At 42.1% G+C, this 22,258-nt stretch overlaps 1 protein-coding gene across 5 annotated transcripts in view; it reads left to right on the top strand.

Annotated features, from left to right (window-relative positions):
• The window catches only part of MAGI3 (membrane associated guanylate kinase, WW and PDZ domain containing 3), a 73,605-nt gene that overhangs the window by 44,822 nt on the left and 6,525 nt on the right, over positions 1-22,258 (top strand). For 3 of the 5 annotated variants that reach the window (XM_040616539.1, XM_040616541.1, XM_040616542.1), the window contains exons 7-19: positions 1,696-1,753; positions 2,774-2,868; positions 3,493-3,681; positions 5,144-5,752; positions 6,766-6,797; positions 8,408-8,561; positions 9,146-9,237; positions 11,388-11,580; positions 12,745-12,930; positions 16,488-16,673; positions 20,067-20,169; positions 20,278-20,410; positions 20,921-21,064. In XM_040616539.1, coding sequence (XP_040472473.1) covers positions 1,696-1,753; positions 2,774-2,868; positions 3,493-3,681; positions 5,144-5,752; positions 6,766-6,797; positions 8,408-8,561; positions 9,146-9,237; positions 11,388-11,580; positions 12,745-12,930; positions 16,488-16,673; positions 20,067-20,169; positions 20,278-20,410; positions 20,921-21,064 — 2,174 coding nt within the window. The remainder of the gene's footprint in view (positions 1-1,695; positions 1,754-2,773; positions 2,869-3,492; positions 3,682-5,143; positions 5,753-6,765; positions 6,798-8,407; positions 8,562-9,145; positions 9,238-11,387; positions 11,581-12,744; positions 12,931-16,487; positions 16,674-20,066; positions 20,170-20,277; positions 20,411-20,920; positions 21,065-22,258) is intronic. The other 2 variants (XM_040616540.1, XM_040616543.1) reach the window with 1 other exon arrangement.

Here is a 22,258-nt window from a genome sequence, read left to right as displayed (position 1 = left end):
AAGAAGATGCAGCATTATACCTGTTGCCGATCATACCTTTTGCATGTGACATGATGATACAATATTTGAATGCATAAGTAGAGGGAACAATCTGACTCCCTTCAACTCTTCATGCTGTTGCTTCAAGAGTTACAGGTCTTGTTTCGGCTAGAAAAGAGTACCAAATAGCTCTGTCTTCAGCAAATGCCTGACATTACAAAAGATGAGGCAGACTCGGAATAGCCTGTCGTCTTCCTAAATTGCACGGCAACCGTGTATTCATAATGAAGCCAGCTGGAGCAATGGACGCATACTGCTACTTATTAAACATATGTGCAGCTCACCACAGGATAAAAAGAGCACTTTAAACAGATAGATGTAGGATATCCGAATGAACAACATTTAAATGAATAGACCCACTGGGGCTTTTGTCAAACCCTGTGGAGTGATGCTGTTATTAATAATTGGTAATGCTGTCATATGTTAGGAAAATCCCTGTTACTGTCAAACTTAGGGCAGCCTCAAACAAGATTACATAGCAATTTTACCCCTAAAATGGCTAGCTACCTGAGTGTGTCCATTATTCTAATATTTAAATTTCCATAGTCAAGATAACTAGAACAGTAAATCTAGAATAATTGGACCTTTGTGTTACCTGCTTATCGCCTTCGGTCAATTACGATCTGCTGCTAGGCACCATCTTACCAGATTCTGAATTTGCCATAAAAAGGAGCTTTTCACACGTAACTTCCAGTACCTATATCGAGCAGGTAATTTTTTTTATTTTAGACCCCTAATGTAGGGATGTCCAAGGCAGTCCAAGCCCGAGGCACTGTCGGCTAGCTTGGTGTGGCTGCAGGAGCCGGCAGGCTGCAGCAGCACAGAACCACATTTCATCTTCTTGGCAGGCTAGACAGTCTGTGCTGAATTTGATGCAGCCAGACCTAAACATGTGCTGGTATTTTTGGGGTGTCTCACTGTATTGTAAACATCAGGGTGAAATAGCCTACTGTGGAGGGGGCTGTCTTCTTACTTATCACATATGGCTTATATAGTTCTAACTCTATGAAGATTTCTTGGGTTGACTGAAAACTGAAACATTGTCAGAGTACAGTGAGATATCCTGATGTTATTGAGAGAATAATTAAAGATGGCATTACTTGTGCCAGGTGGTCTGAAACAGAAAGTACAAGAGGAATGGAGATGCAGAGTTTTACAAGCTTGAGATATGATACTGCAAGGCATTTATAGCTCTCTCTTGTGGTGTATTTGGGGGCAGAAGCAGTGTGACCATATTAATAATTGTATAGCTTAGAAAGTTGACAGCTATCAAATCACATTCATAGTTTATAATTAGATTAATCTTAAATAATGTATTTTTCTTCCTCCTTTATAGGTTCTTCCTCTCTAAATAGGTTAGTTTGTATCTTGTCTTTAAGTTTATTATATGTTTAAAGTGGCGTGCTTTTGTTGAATACAAGTCTCTGCATCTGGTGAAACAAAGTGAGAATTACAGGACTTCACGTTCCTGGGAACAGGCTGATACGCTTTCATCGGAAGGACCAGCCTCCAGCAAATGAAGGGAATAAAAAAGGACCTGTATTTGCCTTATGTTTTTCATGAGTCTGTAATCTGTCCTCTCATTCCTTCATAAGAGCTTTGATACTTGCAGATTGTTTTCCACTGTAACAGAAAATTTGGTCTTTCTGATTGCAGAACTTCCTTATGGATGGGAAAAAATAGAAGACCCTCAATATGGAACATACTATGTTGAGTAAGTGCTAATTATTAATTTGACATAGTTATAAATTGAGCAGAAAATAATGAAGCGTTTGATAGGCAGTATGTATAGGTTGTAATGCAGTGCGAGTATTAAACATATCCAGTGGAAACAATTCTAGAGGCAGTGAACACATGGTGCACACTGCTGAAGCACTGGCATGTGGGAAGATCCATGGTGTGACTGTACTGACTTATTGAAGTGTATTTCATTTGGGGAGGGAAGCAAGCAGCAACCAAAGTAATTTATTAATGGGAGTGAGCTGATGTCATTTTTCTTAGCTGTAACAAAAATGGGGTCACTTGATTTAAGAGTGGTACCTGATAACTGTAAAAGAGCAAAATTAATTTATCTCTCATAGCTGTCTCCAAAAAGCCAAGTAAATAACTACTAAACTGCTGCCAGAGCTCTTTTGAATCTTCTTCAGGTCAGAGTAAAGGAAATCTCTCTAACCATGGGGAAGAAAATCAGTAGAGTTGAAAATGTTAGCTTCAGAGAGCTAGCTAACAATTTTTTGACTTTGGAAAACTGACACAGATATTTAAATTCTGCTCAGACTTACTGTTTTTTTTTCCACTCTGCTCTACTGCTTTAATATCTACTAGTAAAAAGGTGAGTTTGTAAGCATTATAGGTAGATGGAAGAAACACATAGGGTCAAGAGAAAAAGCAGGTTTTCTCAGTTCTAAATTATTATAAACTTTTGAAAATTTGCAGAGTAGAGTGAAGGTATACTCTACCTAATAATTGCGGGAAGTAAAATTGTATTGGCTCTTAAAGTAAATCAAGTTGCTGAAAGAACAAAAATGCTTTCAGTATTGATCATGATAGTTTATTGTTCATTCCTCCAGAGATTTTTTGAGATAATAAATTATATATTTTGATTTTGATTATATATATAATTTGAGATAATAAAAAATAGTATTTGTAGATGTATCTTTTGTGGTTGTTTTTGCTGTGAAATAGGCAGAATGCTTTCTTCTGAAATCCTGATCTACCTTTTGTATGTCTACAGTCATATTAACCAGAAAACTCAGTTTGAAAACCCAGTATTGGAAGCCAAAAGGAAAAAACAACTAGGACAGACTGATGTCGGCCCTTCAAAATCAGGTATCACTGAATATTGTGTTCTTTGTCACTAATATCTTTATCTGCAAGTATGCATCATAAGTAACCGATTTTGGAATTCATCAAGGCATTAGTCTTGTCTTTTCACTGGATGTTGTGGTGCTGCCCTCCCAAATCTGTAGGGTTTTTGAACGATTCTTTTTTTGAACGTTAAATTGAACTGCGACCCTTAAGACTACTTTAAACACATTTTGATCGTTCTGAAGCTGTTTGTCGTAAGCAGCTTTTGAATATGGGGGAAGTTAGAAGAGCCAGCTGGAAGATGCAGGTAAAACCACACCTTGAATCTTTTAATCTGCTTTAAGCTTGATATTCAAGGGTTAGAGTGTAAACCTGGGGATTATTGGTGGGAGCTTTAGCTCCAGCTCTGCTGTAATCTGTACTATGGTCTTGAAAAAGCTCTTCAACTTCTCCATTCACTTAACTCAGCCATGAAATGAGTGTAACGGCATCGTTTGCTTTACTCCATAACAGTGCTGCAGAGGTTAGCCAATGCTAACCACACAAATCATTATCCTTTATGACACCTTAAAAAACAAACAAAAAACTTAGCAAAGCTAACTGTGGTTTCCTACCTTCGTATGTCTTTGTTCCATAATTCAAAAGGACCAGAGAAGTCATTCTTCACTAGAGATCCATCCCAGCTTACAGGTGCACTTATACGGACCTCACTGAAAAAAAGTACAATGGGATTTGGCTTTACAATCATTGGAGGAGACAGACCTGATGAGTTTCTGCAGGTGAAGAACGTGTTAAAAGATGGACCCGCTGCACAAGATGGGAGAATTGCACCAGGTCAAGTATTACTTCTCTGAACTTGCACTTCCTGTGGTGCTTTTAGAGAGCACAGCTTCTGAAGCACGAGAGGTTGGATGACTTCATCCACTGACTGAATATGAACACCTCACTAAATGAAATAGTTTTCAAATTTGTGAAAGATCTGTGCAGAGCAGTGGCAGAAAAGGAAAAGAAGCAATGTTGTAGATACAAATCTACTTTGAGTATGCTTCTGAAGATGTCAGTGGTTCTGCTTTAGCTAAGACTTTTGGTTTCCGGGTTGTTTACAGAATGTTTTTCTTGTTGCCTTTCTATATGTCAAGTAAAAATGGTGTGTTTGAAACCTGGTCTGTATTTTGCTTTGTTGCTGCCACAAAGCATAATACCAAATATTAAAATTGCAAAAAACCTGCAGCAGGAATGAGCAAGCCAAGCTATATGAACTGGACAAGTGAGGAAGCAAGAGAGATGAATGTACCTGCAATCCATGAAGAATTGCACGCTTTTTCATTGTTATTATACCTTTAACTGTTACCTATAAAATTATTGTAATCTGGTTTACATACTAGAAAAGGCAAAATGCTTCTTTACATATCACATAAACTCTTTACTCTTCAGATAAGAAGAGTAATAAGAGTTCATGCTTCTGATTCATTATCTAATACTATTTACTTATGAAATGAAACAATTCCCTGTTTTGTTGCCGACCTATTGTTTGAACTTGTTTGTATGTAGTGCATTTTCCTCCTCTGTAAAAATAATGATCCTGCAGTATTGTGTGGTGGTGCACACGTGTTTGTGTGAAAAGATACGTATCTATTCCTGCTGTAGTTCATGTAATAAGAGAGTTACTGTCTTACTGATGCCCAGGCATTTAAATGGTAAGGCGGTTTGCTTGCTGGGAATATTGTATCACACATGCAAAGTTTCATGGTCAAAATGATGTAAATTATGAAACAAGGTTTCAGGATCTGAAGCCTACTTCCACTTCATTTTGAAAATAGATGCTTAGCCGTGTGGTGCAACAGTGTAAGAGTATAGGATGTGTGTGGGCGCAATCCTAGCTTAAGTTCAACCAGTCCTAAAATAAACATAGGACCACTCCCCCCAAAATCTGATTTATTCTGGATTGAGTTTAGGATGCTGTACAATCTGAATTAAAGTAGAAGACATCTGCTTGCAGTAGTGTGCGTGCACTGCTTCATCTCCTGTGACTGTACAGTATCATTTTTTAAATCTGCTGCAGATTAAACTTTATATATTTAGCACACTGTGTTCCGAGATGTAATAGATAAAATGCAAAGAGGAAAACCTTTATGCTTTCTGGCAACATCGAGCCAAGAGGTAATAGCCCAGCCACTGCTCATTGTTAGTTTTGAAAACTGCACAGTGATTTTCTCCAGTTATGCCTTTGTTCTGAGTCCAGGTGTGGATGGTTTCGTTTCTGGTTTTGACATTGTTGAAATTTCTTTTGTAACAGGTGATGTCATTGTAGACATAAATGGAAGCTGTGTCCTTGGCCATACCCATGCAGATGTTGTCCAGATGTTTCAGCTCGTTCCCGTCAATCAGTATGTGAACATGACTTTGTGTCGTGGTTATCCTCTTCCTGACGACAATGAAGACCCTGTGATAGATATAGTGACAGCTACACCTATTATCAACGGACCACCTGTGACTAAAGGAGATGTTTGTGTGACCAGCCAAGATCTAATAGCTGGAGCAGTTGTGTTGGACCAGAATGGAAAAATGGGCCCCATGTTGGTCAATGGTCGTCTGAATGGCCCTTCCATGGATACAACTGAACAGAGGATCTCTCTTGCATCTTCAGGAGGCTCTCAGCCAGAGCTGGTCACCATTCCCCTAGTCAAAGGCCCCAAAGGCTTTGGGTTTGCCATTGCAGACAGTCCTACAGGGCAGAAGGTGAAAATGATTTTAGACAGCCAGTGGTGTCAAGGCCTTCAGAAAGGGGACGTAATCAAGGAGATTTGCCATCAGAACGTACAGAGCTTGACACATCTGCAGGTGGTGGAGGTACTGAAGCAGTTTCCAGTAGGAGCAGAAGTGCCACTGCTTATCTTAAGAGGAGGTACATACGTACATTTACAGTTGTCAAGTATGGTTATATGCATTTTAAGAGTCCCTTTTTAGTGTGATAGCTAAATCGTGTCCAGTCTTGGCAGCCAAGTAGCAGCTTATTATTCAGCTGTTATGTTCTAGGTTGAATTTATATGCCTGAGTATTTGGGGTGAGAGCATGTTGCTAAGGTTGGGTTTTTTCAAAAATTTTATTATGATATGTTTATGCACTGTCTCTTCCAAGTGTCTGGGGAGTGCTAAAGCAAAAATGCAGTCTCTAGCATAATACAAAGCGTATGATGGACAGAGTTTTCTAAGGCTCTCCAAGTGTATTCCAGTAACTGTAGCTGTAATGGATAGGTGATTACAGGAGATGGGAAGACGCATCAGCAGCGATGTGGAGCTGACCACTGGAAATACCAGAAAAATGTCAGTTTTGCATTTGCGTATTTATACCTTTTCATTGACTGTCAGTCATGGACCAGAATGCATCTTCTCCCCAAAAGCTGACTAGTAGGTAGTGTGTGTTTGCCAGAAGGAGCTGAAAGAATTATGAACCAATATGTGGCTGCTTAGTGTCATTTTAAGATTTTACTGTAGCCCTGAGAGTGTCACTTCAAACAGTCATCCACACCTGCAAAAATCTCCAGGTCTTTTTCTATATAAATGCTACTATTCCTTAATCAGCTAAGGAAATAATTGGATTTCTTTGGTAGCAAGTGAAATTCTTCCAGACAAATTCATAGTCCCTGTATCCAATGAACTGATGTGTGATTTCGTTGACCAGTGTCTAGCAAAAAAAGAAATAGATATTTTTCAGTGTTGTACAGGCTAGCAATTCTAATTTAAGACTTCTCTGAAGTGGTGTGTTTGGCCAACTGAACATTCACTTTGCCATTTAAAAGAAGAGTGAATAAGCAGTTATTATTTTCAGCACAGGAGAGGCTGATTACATTGCCTTAATGCTGTTTAAGCTTTTGGTGACCTAGCATTGAAATTGCTTTCTACGTTGTGTTTTCTTCAGGTCCACCCTCACCTACTAAAACTGCCAAAGGGGTGAGTATTAGTGATGTACTTAAATTTGATTCTGTTGGAGAATATTCAGGGGGGGTTTGGTTGCAAACCAAATGTAAATATGGTCTACTTAACACAAAAGATTCCTTTGGGTTATTTAATGGAGGTGATGGATGTCTCCCTTACTGTTGAAGAATCAAGAACACAGCAAAGACCTTGTGGGACAATAGGTGTAGTACTGTTGATTTGTCATTATTTTAAATATGACATTATCACTTAGGTTTGATCGTTACTTCCTTTTTTTTGCACTATACTTGAAATTGCTATCTGCATGCATGCTTCGACCTGCTTTTTGCAATCTCATCTCTGGATTTTAGTCCCTGCGATAATCTGTAAGATGATTTGGCAAAACCATGTCTACTTAGCTGGCACAGATTCTTTGTCTTAAGGAACTGCTGTCAGAGTACCCGTTAAAAGGGAAACAAAATACAGTATCTTTTTTTTTTTTTTTACATTGCTAATTGCCTGTATTAAAGTGAAATGGGATTTGTAAAGGAAGTTTATATTCCATATATTTCTCAGTCCTCACACAGATTTAATGGACTGGTTAGCGCTCCCTTCTCAAAATGCTTGCTTATCTTTGAATCCATATTTTCAGGAAGTCTCTATGGGGCTGTACATTCCTAGTCTGATACCCATTATTCTTGGAAGTTTGATCCGTTGGGGTATCTTTAATATACATTAGCTCAGTAAAGAGTCCTTGGGCTTAATAAAATACCCTCTGATTTGATATGCTGATAGTAATGCATATTTTTGTCATGAGTGCTTCTTTTATGAGTTAGGCTAGTTGGTGAACAGACTGTTTCTTTAAAAATGTTTCTTGTACAGAACAAATGATTGCATTTTAGGAAAACCCAATTACCAGAATGTAGATGTGGCTTTTTCTATCTTTGTCCTGCTGTTTGAATATTCAAGTCTTATCCCAGCAATGAGATAATATGAGCACGCAAGTTCAGTGTGCTTCATACAAGTGCACTCAATAAGATTTTCAGATTCTGTTCCTTGCAAGCATGCAGTTGTCCACACTAAATAAATCAGTGCATAAATCTCTGCAGTTTGCGGATGCAGGCCTGGTTAGTGTGGTTCCTGTGTCAGTGCACTCTGTGCAGGCACGTAAAAATGCGTCGGACTTGGGAACTGGTGTTCTAGCACATGTGCAGTAGCAACTTCCCATGGAGCACTTGACGTTCAGTGGCATTAAGTAGCATGGCAAAACAATTCAGTTAAAAAGGGTAAGTTCTTGTGTTTATAAACATTTAAGTGTCAAACTGCTAAATGGCTTGGGGGAGTTCTCTTCCACTCTTTGTAAAAGGGTGTATCTAGCCTGGAGAAGAGAGGGGTCTGGGAAGACCTCAGAGCAGCTTTCAAGTGCCTAAAGGGGCCGACAAGAGTGCTGGAGAGGGGCTTTGTACAAGAGCATGTGGTGACAGGACAAGGAGGAATGGCTTTAAACTGGAAGAGGGGAGATTTAGATTAGGCAGAAGGAAGACTGCATCTTCTGCATGATGTTTGTTGTTTCTGGGCATACAAGCACACAAGTCCAGTTATGCTTTTGATTTAATAGGGATTTTGTGGGGTGTGGTCTGTTTCAGAAAGACAAGCAGGACAGTTCAGGGAGTTTGGAAGCTGTCAGTGATCCCATCCCACAGCCGATGCCATTTCCACCCACTGCTGTACGACCAGGCTCTCCTAAACTGGACCCTTCAGAAGTCTACCTGAAGTCTAAGACTATGTATGAGGACAAACGTGAGTATATCAACTTGCACTTCGAAATACTCAGTTACTAAGGAACTTTTTCTTTGTCATATGTGTAGTAAAACTGTTTGACTTTCTTATCAAATTTGTTAACCTGATGTAGATAAAAACATTTCAAGGAATTTGTAATTCATACAGAGATGAGAAAGCTGTGGAACAGCTTTTTTTTTTAAAAAAAAAAAAGCAAACATACAAAACCCCAGTTAATCATAGAAATGATCTCAGGGATGATCCAGTTCTGAAGTGAACTGAAGTAGACCTGACCAATTCAGAATTTATAGAAGGTAGCTCTGAGTTGTATTATAGACTGGCTTTTATCGTGGGCCACCATACAAATACAGCTGTGATCTCTCCTTTGGCATTTGTCAATCTATCCTTTCCTTTTTCAGCCTTTTCTTGAAAATTTACTTTTTGATTTTGGAAAGAGAGCATCACTGCAGATTTGACTGAGTTATGTACTGTATTTCTGGTTACTGTGTTCTGTCAGTAAAAAGAGTCAGAATGACCATCAAAGCATAATCTTCCAATAATCAAAGATAGCTCCTTACATGTTTTGAAATGTTGCTTTGTCTTAGCTCCAAACACAAGAGATTTGGATGTTTTCCTGCGAAAACAAGAGTCAGGCTTTGGTTTCCGTGTGCTTGGAGGGGATGGACCAGACCAGCCTGTAAGTGAAACTGTTTACCTACGTGTTATCTTACAGTATTACTGTTAGAACGACTCCTACTCTGTCATCCTCATTTCCCTCTCATTCTAAACAGTTCAGTGATGGTAAAATGGATCAGTTTGGTAACTGCCTTCTAAAGATCACAACTGATTCAGATTAACTTTCTTTTCTTCCTCTTCATGGCTGACTTTAATCTGCAAGGCTCCTGTGCCCTTTCTGCTATCTGTCTTTGGCAGCAGTTTTCTTACTCAGGCTGGTAGTACTGATGGTGTTTCTGTAGTTGTTGCTGTGTCTCAGGAGCCCTCCTAAGGGCAGCAGTGCTACCCAGCCTTTGCCCATTTCCACCTGATCCCGATGGTGGCCTTGGCACAATATGTGCCCTGGTAATGCCCAGTGTGCCGTGCACGTGGGCATGGCCCAGAGAGCAGATGACTGGAAGGAAGCGGCTGCTTTCCCTGCAAAAACTCCATGAGACTGTTCTTTTGAGTGCAGCCCAGTGAAACAAGGCAAGATTTGGGATTGTGTCACAACCCTTTCCCCCACCTCTCTTGCTGAATTTTTAAAAATGCATTTTGTTCTGTCAGTCAGTGTGGTTCCTGGTGGATTCATCTTAAGGAGACAAGCACAGCCTTTCATACATTCTTTCAGGCTTTTATTAGCCTTGTGTTTTTCTCTCTCATCTCAGAAAATACAAAATGTGGTACTTCAGGATTTTCATGAGAAGCTTGAAGCAGAACCAATTAAGACTGGCTTCCTTCTGCAAATGGATCTTGGTATTGTTTTGCATTGTAACTGGCATCAAAATGTAGCTCTGATGTTTGTACAGGGGGAAGAATACTAGTTAGGGCCTGGCTTCTTTTAACCTGGTCAGTGACCAGAGTTCAGTTATGATTTTAAGTTGTCGGTGTAGCCATGTTTCCTAGCCTCAGCCTGCAGAGCTGTTGCAGTTGGACTGGGGTAACACTGCTTGAGAGGTAATTGCCGAGGAATGGTGGAGTTGGAGGCAGATGGGCAAATGCCAGTGTGGAAACCCCAGGGTAGTCTGTTCCTCTGACGGCAGGCTTTAGGAGACTTTCCTCTATTTCCAAAAATGCAGAAGTTTTTCTCTGGGAAGAAGTGCTAAGAACTTGCACTGTATGTCAGGGGCTGTTTCTTCAGCTGTCAAGTTAAGAGGAAAAGCTTTTGGAATTAGATACTCATAGATTGTTTTCTGACTACAGTTAAGGAATATGGGTTTTTCCATTCACAGCTGTGATTGCATTTTTTTCCCCCCTAACATGCATTTAAAGAAAAGGAGGAGCACAAGCAAAGAATTTTACTTCTGTTGCACTTCATAGCATGTGTGGTGTTTTGTTTCCATAACAGCCATAGCTGTTGGCAAGCGTCAAGCTAACGTCATGAATGCTGTGCACAGATGATCTGCCCACCATTGCTTAACCTCCAGCAAATAGCAAATACTGGCGTAATTACTCTTAATCTTTCATTTAACTTGAATGTGATTCTAGCATACAAAATAGTTTGTGGTGTTCTTATCTGTTACATTTAGTAGCACTTTATGAGGTGGGGGTAGACAAAATGGATAAGGGGAGTGCAGCTGTTTGAATTCATTGTCTAATCACCAAAAGCTATGCACTGAAAAAAATTCAAATGTGGAACTGTCTGAGCAGCTTTTCAGAAGTAAATCTGAGTTCTTTCAAAAGCTGTTACTTCTTCCGCACTCTGGCCTAGTCTTGGTTTAAAAAAAATGGAGTAAGTAGAATAAATGACAGAGGTTTTTGTTTCAGTAATGTCTGGGAAATCATGTATGTGTAGTAAGTACACAGTGTACTGCTTATGTCAAGAGTTGGGCTTTTTGACAAAATAACAAATATACTCAAGAGATAGTGATGCTTCCAGAATAAGGATTAAAAATACCCCAAAACTTTATTTACTTGAATGCTTTGAGACCCCAAATTGTATCCATTGAGTCACCTTGTGCAAAGTACACTTGCTGCCTGTGTTTCTGCTAGAATTAGACACTCAAGTGATCTTTAAAAATATCTTCCCAGAAGCTCTCATGTGTCTGGATTCACCTGGATTCTCCAACCATTACGTGTTTTGATGAGTTCATGTTCTGCTGTTCAAACCCCCTGACTCTGCTCTGCTGACAGATTTATATTGGAGCCATAATCCCGTTGGGAGCAGCAGAAAAAGACGGCAGGCTTCGAGCTGCAGATGAGCTGATGTGTATTGATGGAGTCCCGGTTAAGGGGAAGTCACACAAACAAGTTTTGGACTTAATGACCAGTGCTGCACGGAATGGTCAGGTGCTGCTCACAGTCCGGAGGAAGATCTTCTTTGGTGGTATGTGTCTGTTCCAGAGAGGGTACTTACATTTTTGTAATCAAATCAAATAAAGCCGCTCTGAAACTTATCAATTATTGCACTAGAGCTGAGCAATCTGAGATTCAGGAAGGTCAGCTGTAATTCTGAGTAAGTAGAGAAAAGCAGAATGTAATAAGCTGATGCTTCGGTTCTTGCTGGGTTGCACTGTTTGCACAGGTAAGGCTCTGAAAATTATGATGGCAGTGCTGTTTTATTCAAACTTTTTTGCAGATATTAGTTAGAACAGCCACTGATACTATGCAAATTGAGTAATAACACAATCTCTTTTCTGTACAACATGCTATGTTCTTAAGTCTTTGGGCATCTGTGTGTAGCAAGAATAAGTGCATTCAAACCAGAGATGATTCAGGGCAGCATCTTGTGATTCTGCAGTTTTAGCTCAGTGTCCAGATCAGCAGTGTACAGAAGATTATTGTCCTTCACTTGATGCTGATCATGTGAGTGACAGCTGGGGTGGGGTTCAGGAGAACGGATAACAATCTTCTGTTCTGATGAGCAATCAGTATTGCTTTTCCATTGCCTTATTCTGAGTATATACAGGTGAAAGGAAAAAGTATTTTTAAGATCAATTCTCAGTTTCTTTAAAATGCCCTCTGATACGGCAATCAGGACCAAGAGTTTGTAGGATTCCTAAAAGAAAGCCTGGCTTCAGTCTTTTAAACTGCCTTTTAAAAAATATTTCCATTGTTCCAAGTAAACAGTTGTTCCTCAGTTAAGATAGCAATAGATCTGGTTTGTAGCTGGATTTCTGCCATAGATCTTGTACTTGGAGCACACAGAAAAGCCACGATGGTTTGGTTTTTTACTATAAAAAGGCATCAGATCGCTCTGATAAAGTCTGTGCACGCAGTGCCAAGTCTGTTTGGCTGTGTGCAACCAGTGTGCAGCAGACTTACCTTCTGTAGCTGTGCATGCCTGTGTAGGGCTCTGGACCTTTGAATGCTCTATTCTGTGTCTGATTTCTGTATTAACTATATCGTTAATGAACTCGCCCCCTACTTTCCCAGGCAGACGGGTGGTTCCTCATGCTGGCACTGACACTAAGATGCAGAGTTTTGCTGTAGTTGCTTGGTAAAACAGCAGTATTGGGTTTTTCTTACTTGTTTGTCTGTTACCTGCAAGGGGAAAAGCCACAGGAGGAGGAGGAATCGCAGCCTGTCTTGATGCAAAACGGCTCTCCCCGACTGAATCGGGTAGAGTTTGCAAACCAGCAGTCCCCAGAGGTCTATGATGTCCGTCTGCAGCGGAAGGAGAACGAAGGATTTGGCTTTGTCATCCTCACCTCAAAGAACAAACCTCCTCCTGGGGGTAAGTGCCATGTTCTGGCAGCATTGTTGCTGCCTGGCCTCACTGCGTGGTGCTTGTACCAAAGCTGCTGCTGGCACTAGCAGGCGTGAGCAGGGCCGTGGCTTCTTCGGGGATTTCTCTGTCTTTGTTGTGCTGGTCTTACCTGCACAGCACTCTGTGTAGATACGGTCACCTCTCACTGTTTCACAGCCCAGCCAGCTGAGGCTCGGTCTGTCTGGCTGCTTCTTTATGCTCTTTTTCACTCAACTGTGACGTAAGTGGGGGGCAGGGGGAAAGTATTATCACAGGCAGCGAGCCCGTACACAGGAGTGTGCACTTGTCACAGGACAGTCTTGCAGACGTGGATAGTTGTCAGGCTGTGGTGGTGATGCCGGTTCTCACACTGCATTAATTTATAGGCATTTTAATGGAAATATAGTTTCAACTTTGGCTTTATATTACCTGATTGGGTAGCATTTCTTATTTTGGGGATCTGAGAAAGCAGAGACTGCAGTACCTGGAAGAAAGCAATGAAGTTGTAACTGTCAGGCAGGGTGTTTGTCTAGAAAGATCGTCAAAATGAAAAAGTAGCATGCTCTGGCATTACAGTTCTGATATATGGACATGGCCTCAGGCATAGTTGTAAAGATAAACAGCAAAATAACCAAGGTTAAAAGCAAAAATAAAAAGAAATACTGTGAAACAGAAGTGAATGAGAGAAGCTGCTTGCAGGAAACCCTGGAGTCCAACTCAGTGGAAAGATCCGTGAAGCCTGCACAGGAGCAGTTCTGCTCAGCATAATCAAGTGGACTTGTATGCCCTGTGCTGATGGCTGCTGCTTACCCAGCAGTGCCAGGTAGAGGCTATTGGATAATTTTTTTTGCGTGAAGTGGCAAGTAGGATCATCTTTCTGAGATTCATTCCCTTTGGCCACCGGGTTTGTGTTACCTGTGTCAGCCCTTGAAATACAAGCCAGCTCAGTGTGTTCACCCACAGATGAACACAATTCACTGACATTAAGGTACGGCTAACTTGTGAAATTGTTACTTGGTTCCTTTAGTTCCTTAGTGTAAATCACCCTTCTGAAACTTCCTCAGCTGATTCCAGACAGATATAATGATGGTTTGAAAGTGTGTCTCTCTCTTACTGAGCCTCAGACACTTTCTTCTGTTTTTCCACTTAATTTTACTGCACAATAAAAAAAACAGCAGGAGCGCAGAAAAATCCTGTTTCTAAATAACATTGTGCTGAATTCATGTGATATATATTTAGAGTGCGATGCAGTCTTGGCTCAGACAATGCCTTTCAAGAATGTTAAAGCCAGCGGCTTTGGAAGCAGCTGGTGTGGTGGGACAGCGCAGTGGCAGTGGTCCGCATGCAGAGCTGCTGTCAGATTCCTGTGGCAGCAGCAGAGCAAACTGTCACCCTCCAGTGCATCATGCTGCACAGACAGTTGTGTCCCATGTCAGAGTGGCCATGGGTTCACTGTGTTGTCTGGTCAGTCACACAATAAGAAAAAAACATTACAATATATTGGTATTCTGTTACAATATAACTGTAATACAGACAACATTTTTGTCTAAGGATCTGCTGCAAATCCCGGTTTATTTGATACTAGAACTGAAAGTAGAAGACAACTGAAACCAGTTCCAGTGCCGGTAACATAAGCCCTGTGGTCCAGGTGGCTTCCAACACACAGGAAAAAAAGAGATGCTGGTGCATCCGTAGGCTGTGTTGTGCTGAACGTTTCTGTGCTGCAGTTTAACATGAAGCTACAGGATATTTCAAAATAAGTAATCAGCCATTGGGTCTGCAACCCTGCAGTGCTTTACTCTTCACAGTTGTCTCTTAAGTTTATATATAGTCTCTTAAGTTTATATATAGTCTATTAAAGAAAGCATAAATAAAATTTAAACTTCCAGTAAATGCTGGAAGGCATCACTGTGTGTTTCTTTGCGGTAACTTCAGCATGTCCTAGCTCCTTAAAACAATATTTGATGGCTTTTTAATCTTGGGTGGCTGATGACCCTGTGAAAGTGTTTCAGATTTGCTGTCATGGTGTTGAAAAGCCAGCTGATAATCCTGACAGGCACACAGCGTTCCTCACCTCTCCTATCCCTCAGAGAAAAGCATGTTTGGGAGAGCAGCAACTACAGAAAACGGGTATCCATCAAACCCGCTTCAGGCACTGGAGGCACAAACAGGCTTTTACATGAAATGGCAAGGAGAGCGTTTATGAAACATGCAGAGGTCATTCTGGAGAGGTGTTTGGAAATGAGTTACAAAGGAGCAATGCAGCAGTTCCTGTGCAGAAGAGCCTTGATGAGGGATTTGGGAAAGACAGAATCCAATTCTGCTGTGCTTTCAGGCATCCAAATGAATGAAAGGCTGTTTTAGACGCATGGGAAAGCGTGCTGGCTGATGTGCTTTGATGTAATGCGAATCTGCTCTGTCAGGGCCACGTCAGCACGCAGCAGCTCAACAAGCCGCTCTTGCCCCAGGTTTTGGTAGGCTTCCCCGACCACAGTAGCATCTCGGTGGCTGCCAAGTGCCATCTGCAATGCTGATGTTCAGGTCAGCAAACTGTAAAACAGGATCTCCCCAAGTGCCAGCAGGGCTCTTGGTGGGGAGAGCGCAGGAGCCGCCACGGCCGTGCTGTCCCACGGGACAGGTGCCTGAGGAGGCACCGCATGGAGTGCAGCATCCCTCCCACCTGGTGCCTTTTTAGTTCTACTTGTTCCTGCATTTGTGTTCACCTCTGGGAAAGTAACTAAAAGCAGTCTTTTTTTCCTTCTACTTCTCATGAAATTATATCTTCTTCTTGTTCTGTCTTTTCTGGCCCCATTGCTTTGGCCTCTAGAGGAACCTGCACACAGAGCAGAGCGTCACTATGGGAGGAACTGAGGAAAGCAAGCCAGGAGAGCTAGCTAAAATTCAAGACAATTATTACATGTGCAAGTTCATCTCGGAGAGCAGGGATAGGGAGCAGGTCTGTGCAGAGCTGAGCTGGCACACCTTGTTGTGCTGCCTGGGTGTGCTGAGGGTTGCTGCTGAGCTGCTCAGCAGGTTACTAAGTCGATCTCTGGCAGGAGAAGTTTGATTTCCTTTTGAAGTGCATGTAAGGTTTAATTTTTGGCTGCAAGGAGGAAGAGTTAATCTGTGCATCCAGATTTCTGATGACTGTAGTCAACTGGATGTCCATAACTGTCTCGGAGTCCACACAGTGCCCCAGGGTCTGTGCATGAAATAGAAAAAAAATACATTATAGGTGGCAAACCAGACTGCTTGGTAGTGCTCCTGGGACACATGGTCTTGCGCAGCTGTGACCCGTTTCCTTCCTGTGTTTTCCCTTAGGCACAACACCTTGTATGTGACAAGGCCATGCTGTCAGCGGTTGGCATTTCCATTCACTCTACTGAGTGGAGCATTCTTCATATTTGCAGGTTTTTCCTGTACTAGCAGTGCCACCCTTTAGAGCAGGAGCGGTCTCTGGTATAGCTGTGGCAGTTCTGGGTCTGTGTGGTACTTATCTTACATGAATATGAATCATGTTGCTGTGCCTGTTCTTGATTTCCTAGTGATTCCTCACAAGATCGGGCGAGTTATAGATGGGAGCCCAGCTGACCAGTGTGGGAAGCTGAAAGTGGGAGACCGCATCTCGGCAGTGAATGGTCAATCCATCGTCGAGCTCTCTCATGACAGCATAGTACAGCTGATCAAGGACGCAGGCAACGTGGTGACTCTGACTGTTGTGGCTGAGGAAGGTATGGAGGGTGCGTGGCCCTGGCAGGGGGACGGGTCCTACCACACTGCCAGAGTCTAATGTTTGTAATTTCTGAAGTTAACTCACTTAAAATGGAGTATTTTAAGATGTTTGGAAATTAAAGAGCGTGAAGCTCATCCATTTGCTCTGGAAGAGCTGAAGGCAGGTGGGGCAGAGAGATACAGCTACCAAGGTGGTTGTACTGAAAAATAAGATGCAAGTATTAACAGTGCGATGCAAGGTTAGAGAAATTCTCGTGGTTTCTCACATGAGAGACAGACATGGAATGATGTCCTGTCCAGACCTTGTATTCTTCAACGAAAGAGAAATGACCTCTCCTGGGGGGAGCTACACCAGACACAGGATGATGCCAAGAGAGAAAAATCTCACCACATACAGTGCCCATCTCTTGCTGCTGCAGTCGCTGCTGGAGCTTTGTTCCAGCTGGGACACTAGGCAGCTAGGGTGCTTGCTGTAGGGCTGCAGGGACACCTGCATTCCAGATCCTCTCCGTTTAGACACACCTGCCACATTAAAATACATAAATTACTGAATGCTGCATCCCTGGGATGCAACAGAAACGTCGTGTAGTTCTGTCTGCCAAAGCTACCCTTTGAAAAATCATCACATCCCACCATGAAAACCTTGCTTGGGGTTTTCTTGCAGAGCCTCCCAGGCTGCTAGCAAACTCTTCACACGCAACTGCCATGTCAACTGAGCAGCAGAAGTGAGTATTCGTGGCTGCAAAGTCCCATCTTTAGAGACTATATTTTTCATGAAAGCTCCCATGCAACACTGCATTCAGTATGGTTTTGTTTCTACACAAGCAATTCACTATAAATATGTAAAATCCAGTCATTTGAGGAGAAAAGCTTCAACCCTGCTTCCCACTGCATTTTTCTGGATTGCTGCTTATGGGTTTAATTAAACTCACTATCACATTATTTTGCCAGAAAGCTGGCTTTCTTCACCTTTTGAATAACAAATACCTAGACCCAGAATGTGAGTAAAGCCAACAGATGATTCTCTAATTTCACATGCATTGCAAATATGTAACACACTATCTCAGCCTGCAGTACAAAATTTCAAAGACTTAATTTTCCTTTTTATTAATGCTTGAAGCAGAGAGACTTCTACAAATTGTTGTTTTTCTATTAAGTTTTTCATTTTTATCAAATCTAATTCATTCCAGTTTGAAGGGACACACCTCAAAGCAGTTGCCCAGGGCAATTCTTAAAATGCAACTGAAGTCTGAGTTGGTTGCATTAGACCTGTTTCTCCAGAGCTCTTACTCAGCTTTGTTTTCAAAATAAGCTTTCTGAATATAACATTTTTGTCCCTTGTTTATGCATGATGTTACCTGGACTCTGTGTAAGAACTTTTCCCACTTCCTCAATTACAGATTTGTAGCCAAAATGTAGAGATAAAATGAGAACCTGAGGAGAATCAACAAAGGGAGGGGAAGAAAGGTCAGTAGCAGGTGATAAAACGGCTGAAGAGACCAGTCAGAAAAAATGTGTGGCTTAGAGGAGCTGGGGTTGGCGTGTTTCAGACGTAAAGAATTTTGTGACAGTGAAGGAGAGAGAAACAGAACCTGTTCCACCAAAATGGAATATATTGCCAAGTATATCCTCCTTGATTTAGCTGGAGAAATACAGTTTAGCACACAGCATAACCTTCCACACAGCAGACTCTTGTAGAAAGCCAGAGTGGATGTGAATTAGTCAGGGCTTCAGGCGTGTTCCCCGCTGGATCGCGGGGAGAGGGCTGAGCCTCGCAGAGATGGTTCACAAGTTGCTGCTTAACGCTGAGGAAGAGGCAGGATGCAGCTCCAAAGAGAAGAATGCCCATTTTGCCAGGAACTGTTCAGCATCACAAAGCACAAACCCTAATAGAGTTTGCTGTTCCCTGGTGCATCTTCAGCACTGTCCTCTCAGACTTACGACGAAAATACTGCCTTGTACCCCTTCGCTGTCCCTCCTCGCTTTCACAGATGTGTGATCTTTGCTTTCCATACGAATAAACAAATTCCACTTCATGCGCCAGAAGACATTCTTTAACATTTTTCACAAAAGCAGGAGCCTGTCAGCTTTTGTCATGTATTAGCTGGAAACATAAGAGAGCAGGCTGAAAAGAGGACTGGAGAATTTGTACAAACAGATGGCATTTTTCTTGCCTGTGCTTCTAAATTAAAACTCTGAGTATAAACCACGATTAAAAGTTGACATTTTGTCTCTAGAGAAAAACCTCTTTAAGGCATGTCATAGTAATAGCACCAAGCAGTCCTGTGAAGGACTTGGAAGGTCTTGCATACCTGAGAAATTCAGTCTGATAATACGCATTATATTTTCCTTCCCTTAAGATGCTTGAGTGCTTTGTATATTTCACTAGGGCTTGCTCGTTCTTCACTGAGGAATGCAGTAATGTGATGCATCTAACAGAGGACTGGAACTTCCGTAGTTTTGGTGCTTGAGATACCTTTTTTTTTTAACCCTTACAAAGAAAAGGAGTATGTTAGTTTATAATTCAGCACATAAGTTCACCTCGGGCCACTACTTGCCATTTCAGGTTCTAGCTAAGAGGCAGCTTTTTGAATAGCCGCTTCATGGCTCTGAAGTGACACAGACGTTTTGTATCCTGAAACATGTTTTTTTTTCATAAAGGCACTGGATTTATTGTAAAGTACAGAATCACTGTATTTTTTGTGGAAGGGAAAATAAGCTATTCTAAAAGATTTATTTAAATGCCATGCATTTTAGGGAAGGTGAAACGCTTTAAAATTCTTGTTGATAACCTGACAGGGAACTAGTGCCTCCAGTGTAGTTGTGGGACCAGTTCGTAACCTTTTCCAGAGCTGGCCAGTAGCAAACTCTCCTTTGTGCCTTAAATGAGTTGACAGTTTCTCTTTATCACTGAGAGTCTTCACCTCTGAATCCTCATTGCCTCTGCAGAGCCTCATTCTCCTCGTACCTTTAAAAAGGGAAATGTTCTCAAGTGGACATTATTCTTACAAAAATTTATTATATTGAATACCCAAACCAACTTCGTGGATCTGACTAGCCCTAATCCCTTCTGGTCTTTATCAATTCACAGTCTAAAACCCTTCTGTTCATGTCTGGTTCAGTTAAAATTGTGGGAGTTTTCTGAGGAAAAGCAGTGTAGGTAAGAATAAAATTCCTAGGAATTTATTCCATGGAACCAATGAACTGCACTTGGGTTCCTGGCTTACGGCGTTAGACCTTGGAAAATTCTCTTCACCTTGTGACTGAGGTCAGCTGAGCTGTGGCATCCTTAGGAACAGCAGGCACAGCGCCGACGGTCACATGTGGGGAGCACGCCTAGCAGTATGCTTGGGAAGTTCTCTCTGACCGTTGGTTTTGTTTGAATTTATTAGAACACCGTGGTCCTCCATCAGGAACAAACTCTGCCAGGCAGAGTCCGGCTCCACAGCACCGACCACTGGGATCAGCACAGATCAACCCTTCCGGCACAGACAGGTACAGGGCTTTGGGGTTTGGCGAAAGGAATGGACAACAGCTGGAAAAGCTTGACCAGAGGGATTGTTAATGCAAAGGTGACATACGCGTCCTTTTACCTCTGTGTAGGGGAGCTACGGAAGGTGAAGCTGGAAAAGAAGTTTCAAGTAGTTACAGGCTTCCCTGGCCCGAGCATAAGCATTTGGCGCAATCTGATGCTGGCGTTGCTTCAGTTATTGGTAGCCGTCATTCCCAGGTACAGGTAACCGTCCAGAGGGTGCGGAGACACGCAAAACACTTGTCCGTCCAGACACCACAGTGGCATTGCCACGGAGTGTGCAAAAGCAGAACAATAAAGCATTTCCCTGTCAGACACGGGTAGAAAAGTTGCGTACAAAGATGCACCGAAGTGCTTGACACAGTGTTTTTGTTGATGTTTTAGATTTTTACGATCTCCTTGGTGTAGGTGGGTACTCATTATAATTATAAAGGAAACAAAAAATGCTTGCAACAGGGCTACTACAGACCCTTTGGCAAAGTTTCTTAAGGAAATTTCATGCATATCTGAAACTTAGAAGGGAAATTGTTCTGTATGTTTAGAATTAGAATGAAACGATTACACCTAGTCATACATGAGCTGTGATGAATTCAGTTTAATTCATGGATTGCACATTTGTCAAAATACAAACATGTGTGAAGCATTTTTTCAGAAAAATAAATGTTTGAATCTGCCTACAAGTCCTCATCTTTTTCCCTCTGCCTTCTCACACAGAATCCTGGCTGTTTCCCAGTAGAGTTGGAAAGGGGCCCTCGGGGGTTTGGATTCAGCCTTCGAGGAGGAAAGGAATACAACATGGGCTTATTCATCCTTCGGCTTGCTGAAGATGGGCCAGCTGTCAAAGATGGGCGAGTACATGTGAGTTTGTCTTCTCTAATCGATTTGTTGATCAAGTTGGCCTTTTGACACATTAATTTACCCGTAGTGACAACAACCCTTGCTTTTTCACGAGTGCAGGGTCCAAATAGACAGAACAACATCTGGGCAGCTGCCCTTCTTCCAGCTGTTACTGTGCAGTGACAGCAGATGCTGCAAGTGTTAAGCTTTTAAAGGAGAAATATATGAAGAGCTCTGGCTGTCCAAAATGAACTGTCCATCCGTCCTTGAGTTACAATAACATACGTGTCCCAGGGTTTGAGCAGCAGCTACTCAGCACACTTTAGGAGCCCAGACAAGAAATTGCACAGTGGAACAGAGAACTGAAAGGAGAATCACCGTCAAAGTCAGGGAATTTGTAAGGAACGTTGTGTGTACATTGTGCTATTGCTGTTCTGTGCCATGTTTGCAGATCCATGCCTAACTTTTTTCCAAATTTTTGTATGTTAATTCTTACGTTTGTGTAAGGAAATAATTTTCAGGTGATGTAGTAACAGCAAAATATATGGGCACAACAGCAAAGAACAATGGTGCAGGACAATCTGTGCCTGCTGCCCAGAGCTGAATTTTCAGAGGCTGGAGCATGAAGCTGAACCAGGTGCCCACGAGCTGCCGTCCCGCGTGCAGTCTGGTGCTGCATCGCAAGTGTGGCCGTCGGCACAAGGCTCTGCCTCCATCGGTACCATGATTTGCAGAATAGAGCTGACACAGATACTTGCTGGGGCTACCGTGAGGCTTAATTGGATGTGGAATTCTAGGTATTGTTAACTTCCGTTATCCTGTTCTTTACAGTAATTAGCTTATTTCCCTCATGCTTGAGAAACTACATGAATGTAGCATTTAGTACTCGTATTTTCTTTTGTATTCCTCCTTCAAGTAGTGTTAGACTAAGCTGAGGGCTTTGCTTTCCAGGCAAAAGCAACCAAAAGGTTCCCAGCTGACTGCACTCTGCTTCGTGTAGATGACCTGTGCCGAGGCACGGGTCAGTGTGGGACCGCGACAGCACAGTACGGCTGGAAGCCTCCACCTCCCGTGTCAGCTCTGCCACCGGGGTAAAGCCTCCTCCGCCGCTTGGCATGAGCTGTGCAGGGGACGTGTGTACGCAGGGACGTGTTCGCTGCGATGCTGGGGGGTCATGTCCCACAGGGAATGTGAGCCTCTGAGGCTGGTGCTGGT

The sequence above is a fragment of the Falco naumanni genome, chromosome 17 (assembly GCF_017639655.2).
Source record: "Falco naumanni isolate bFalNau1 chromosome 17, bFalNau1.pat, whole genome shotgun sequence".
Classification (NCBI taxonomy): domain Eukaryota; kingdom Metazoa; phylum Chordata; class Aves; order Falconiformes; family Falconidae; genus Falco; species Falco naumanni.
Note: the sequence above shows the minus strand (reverse complement) of the source record. Positions and strands in the feature narration are given on the sequence as shown.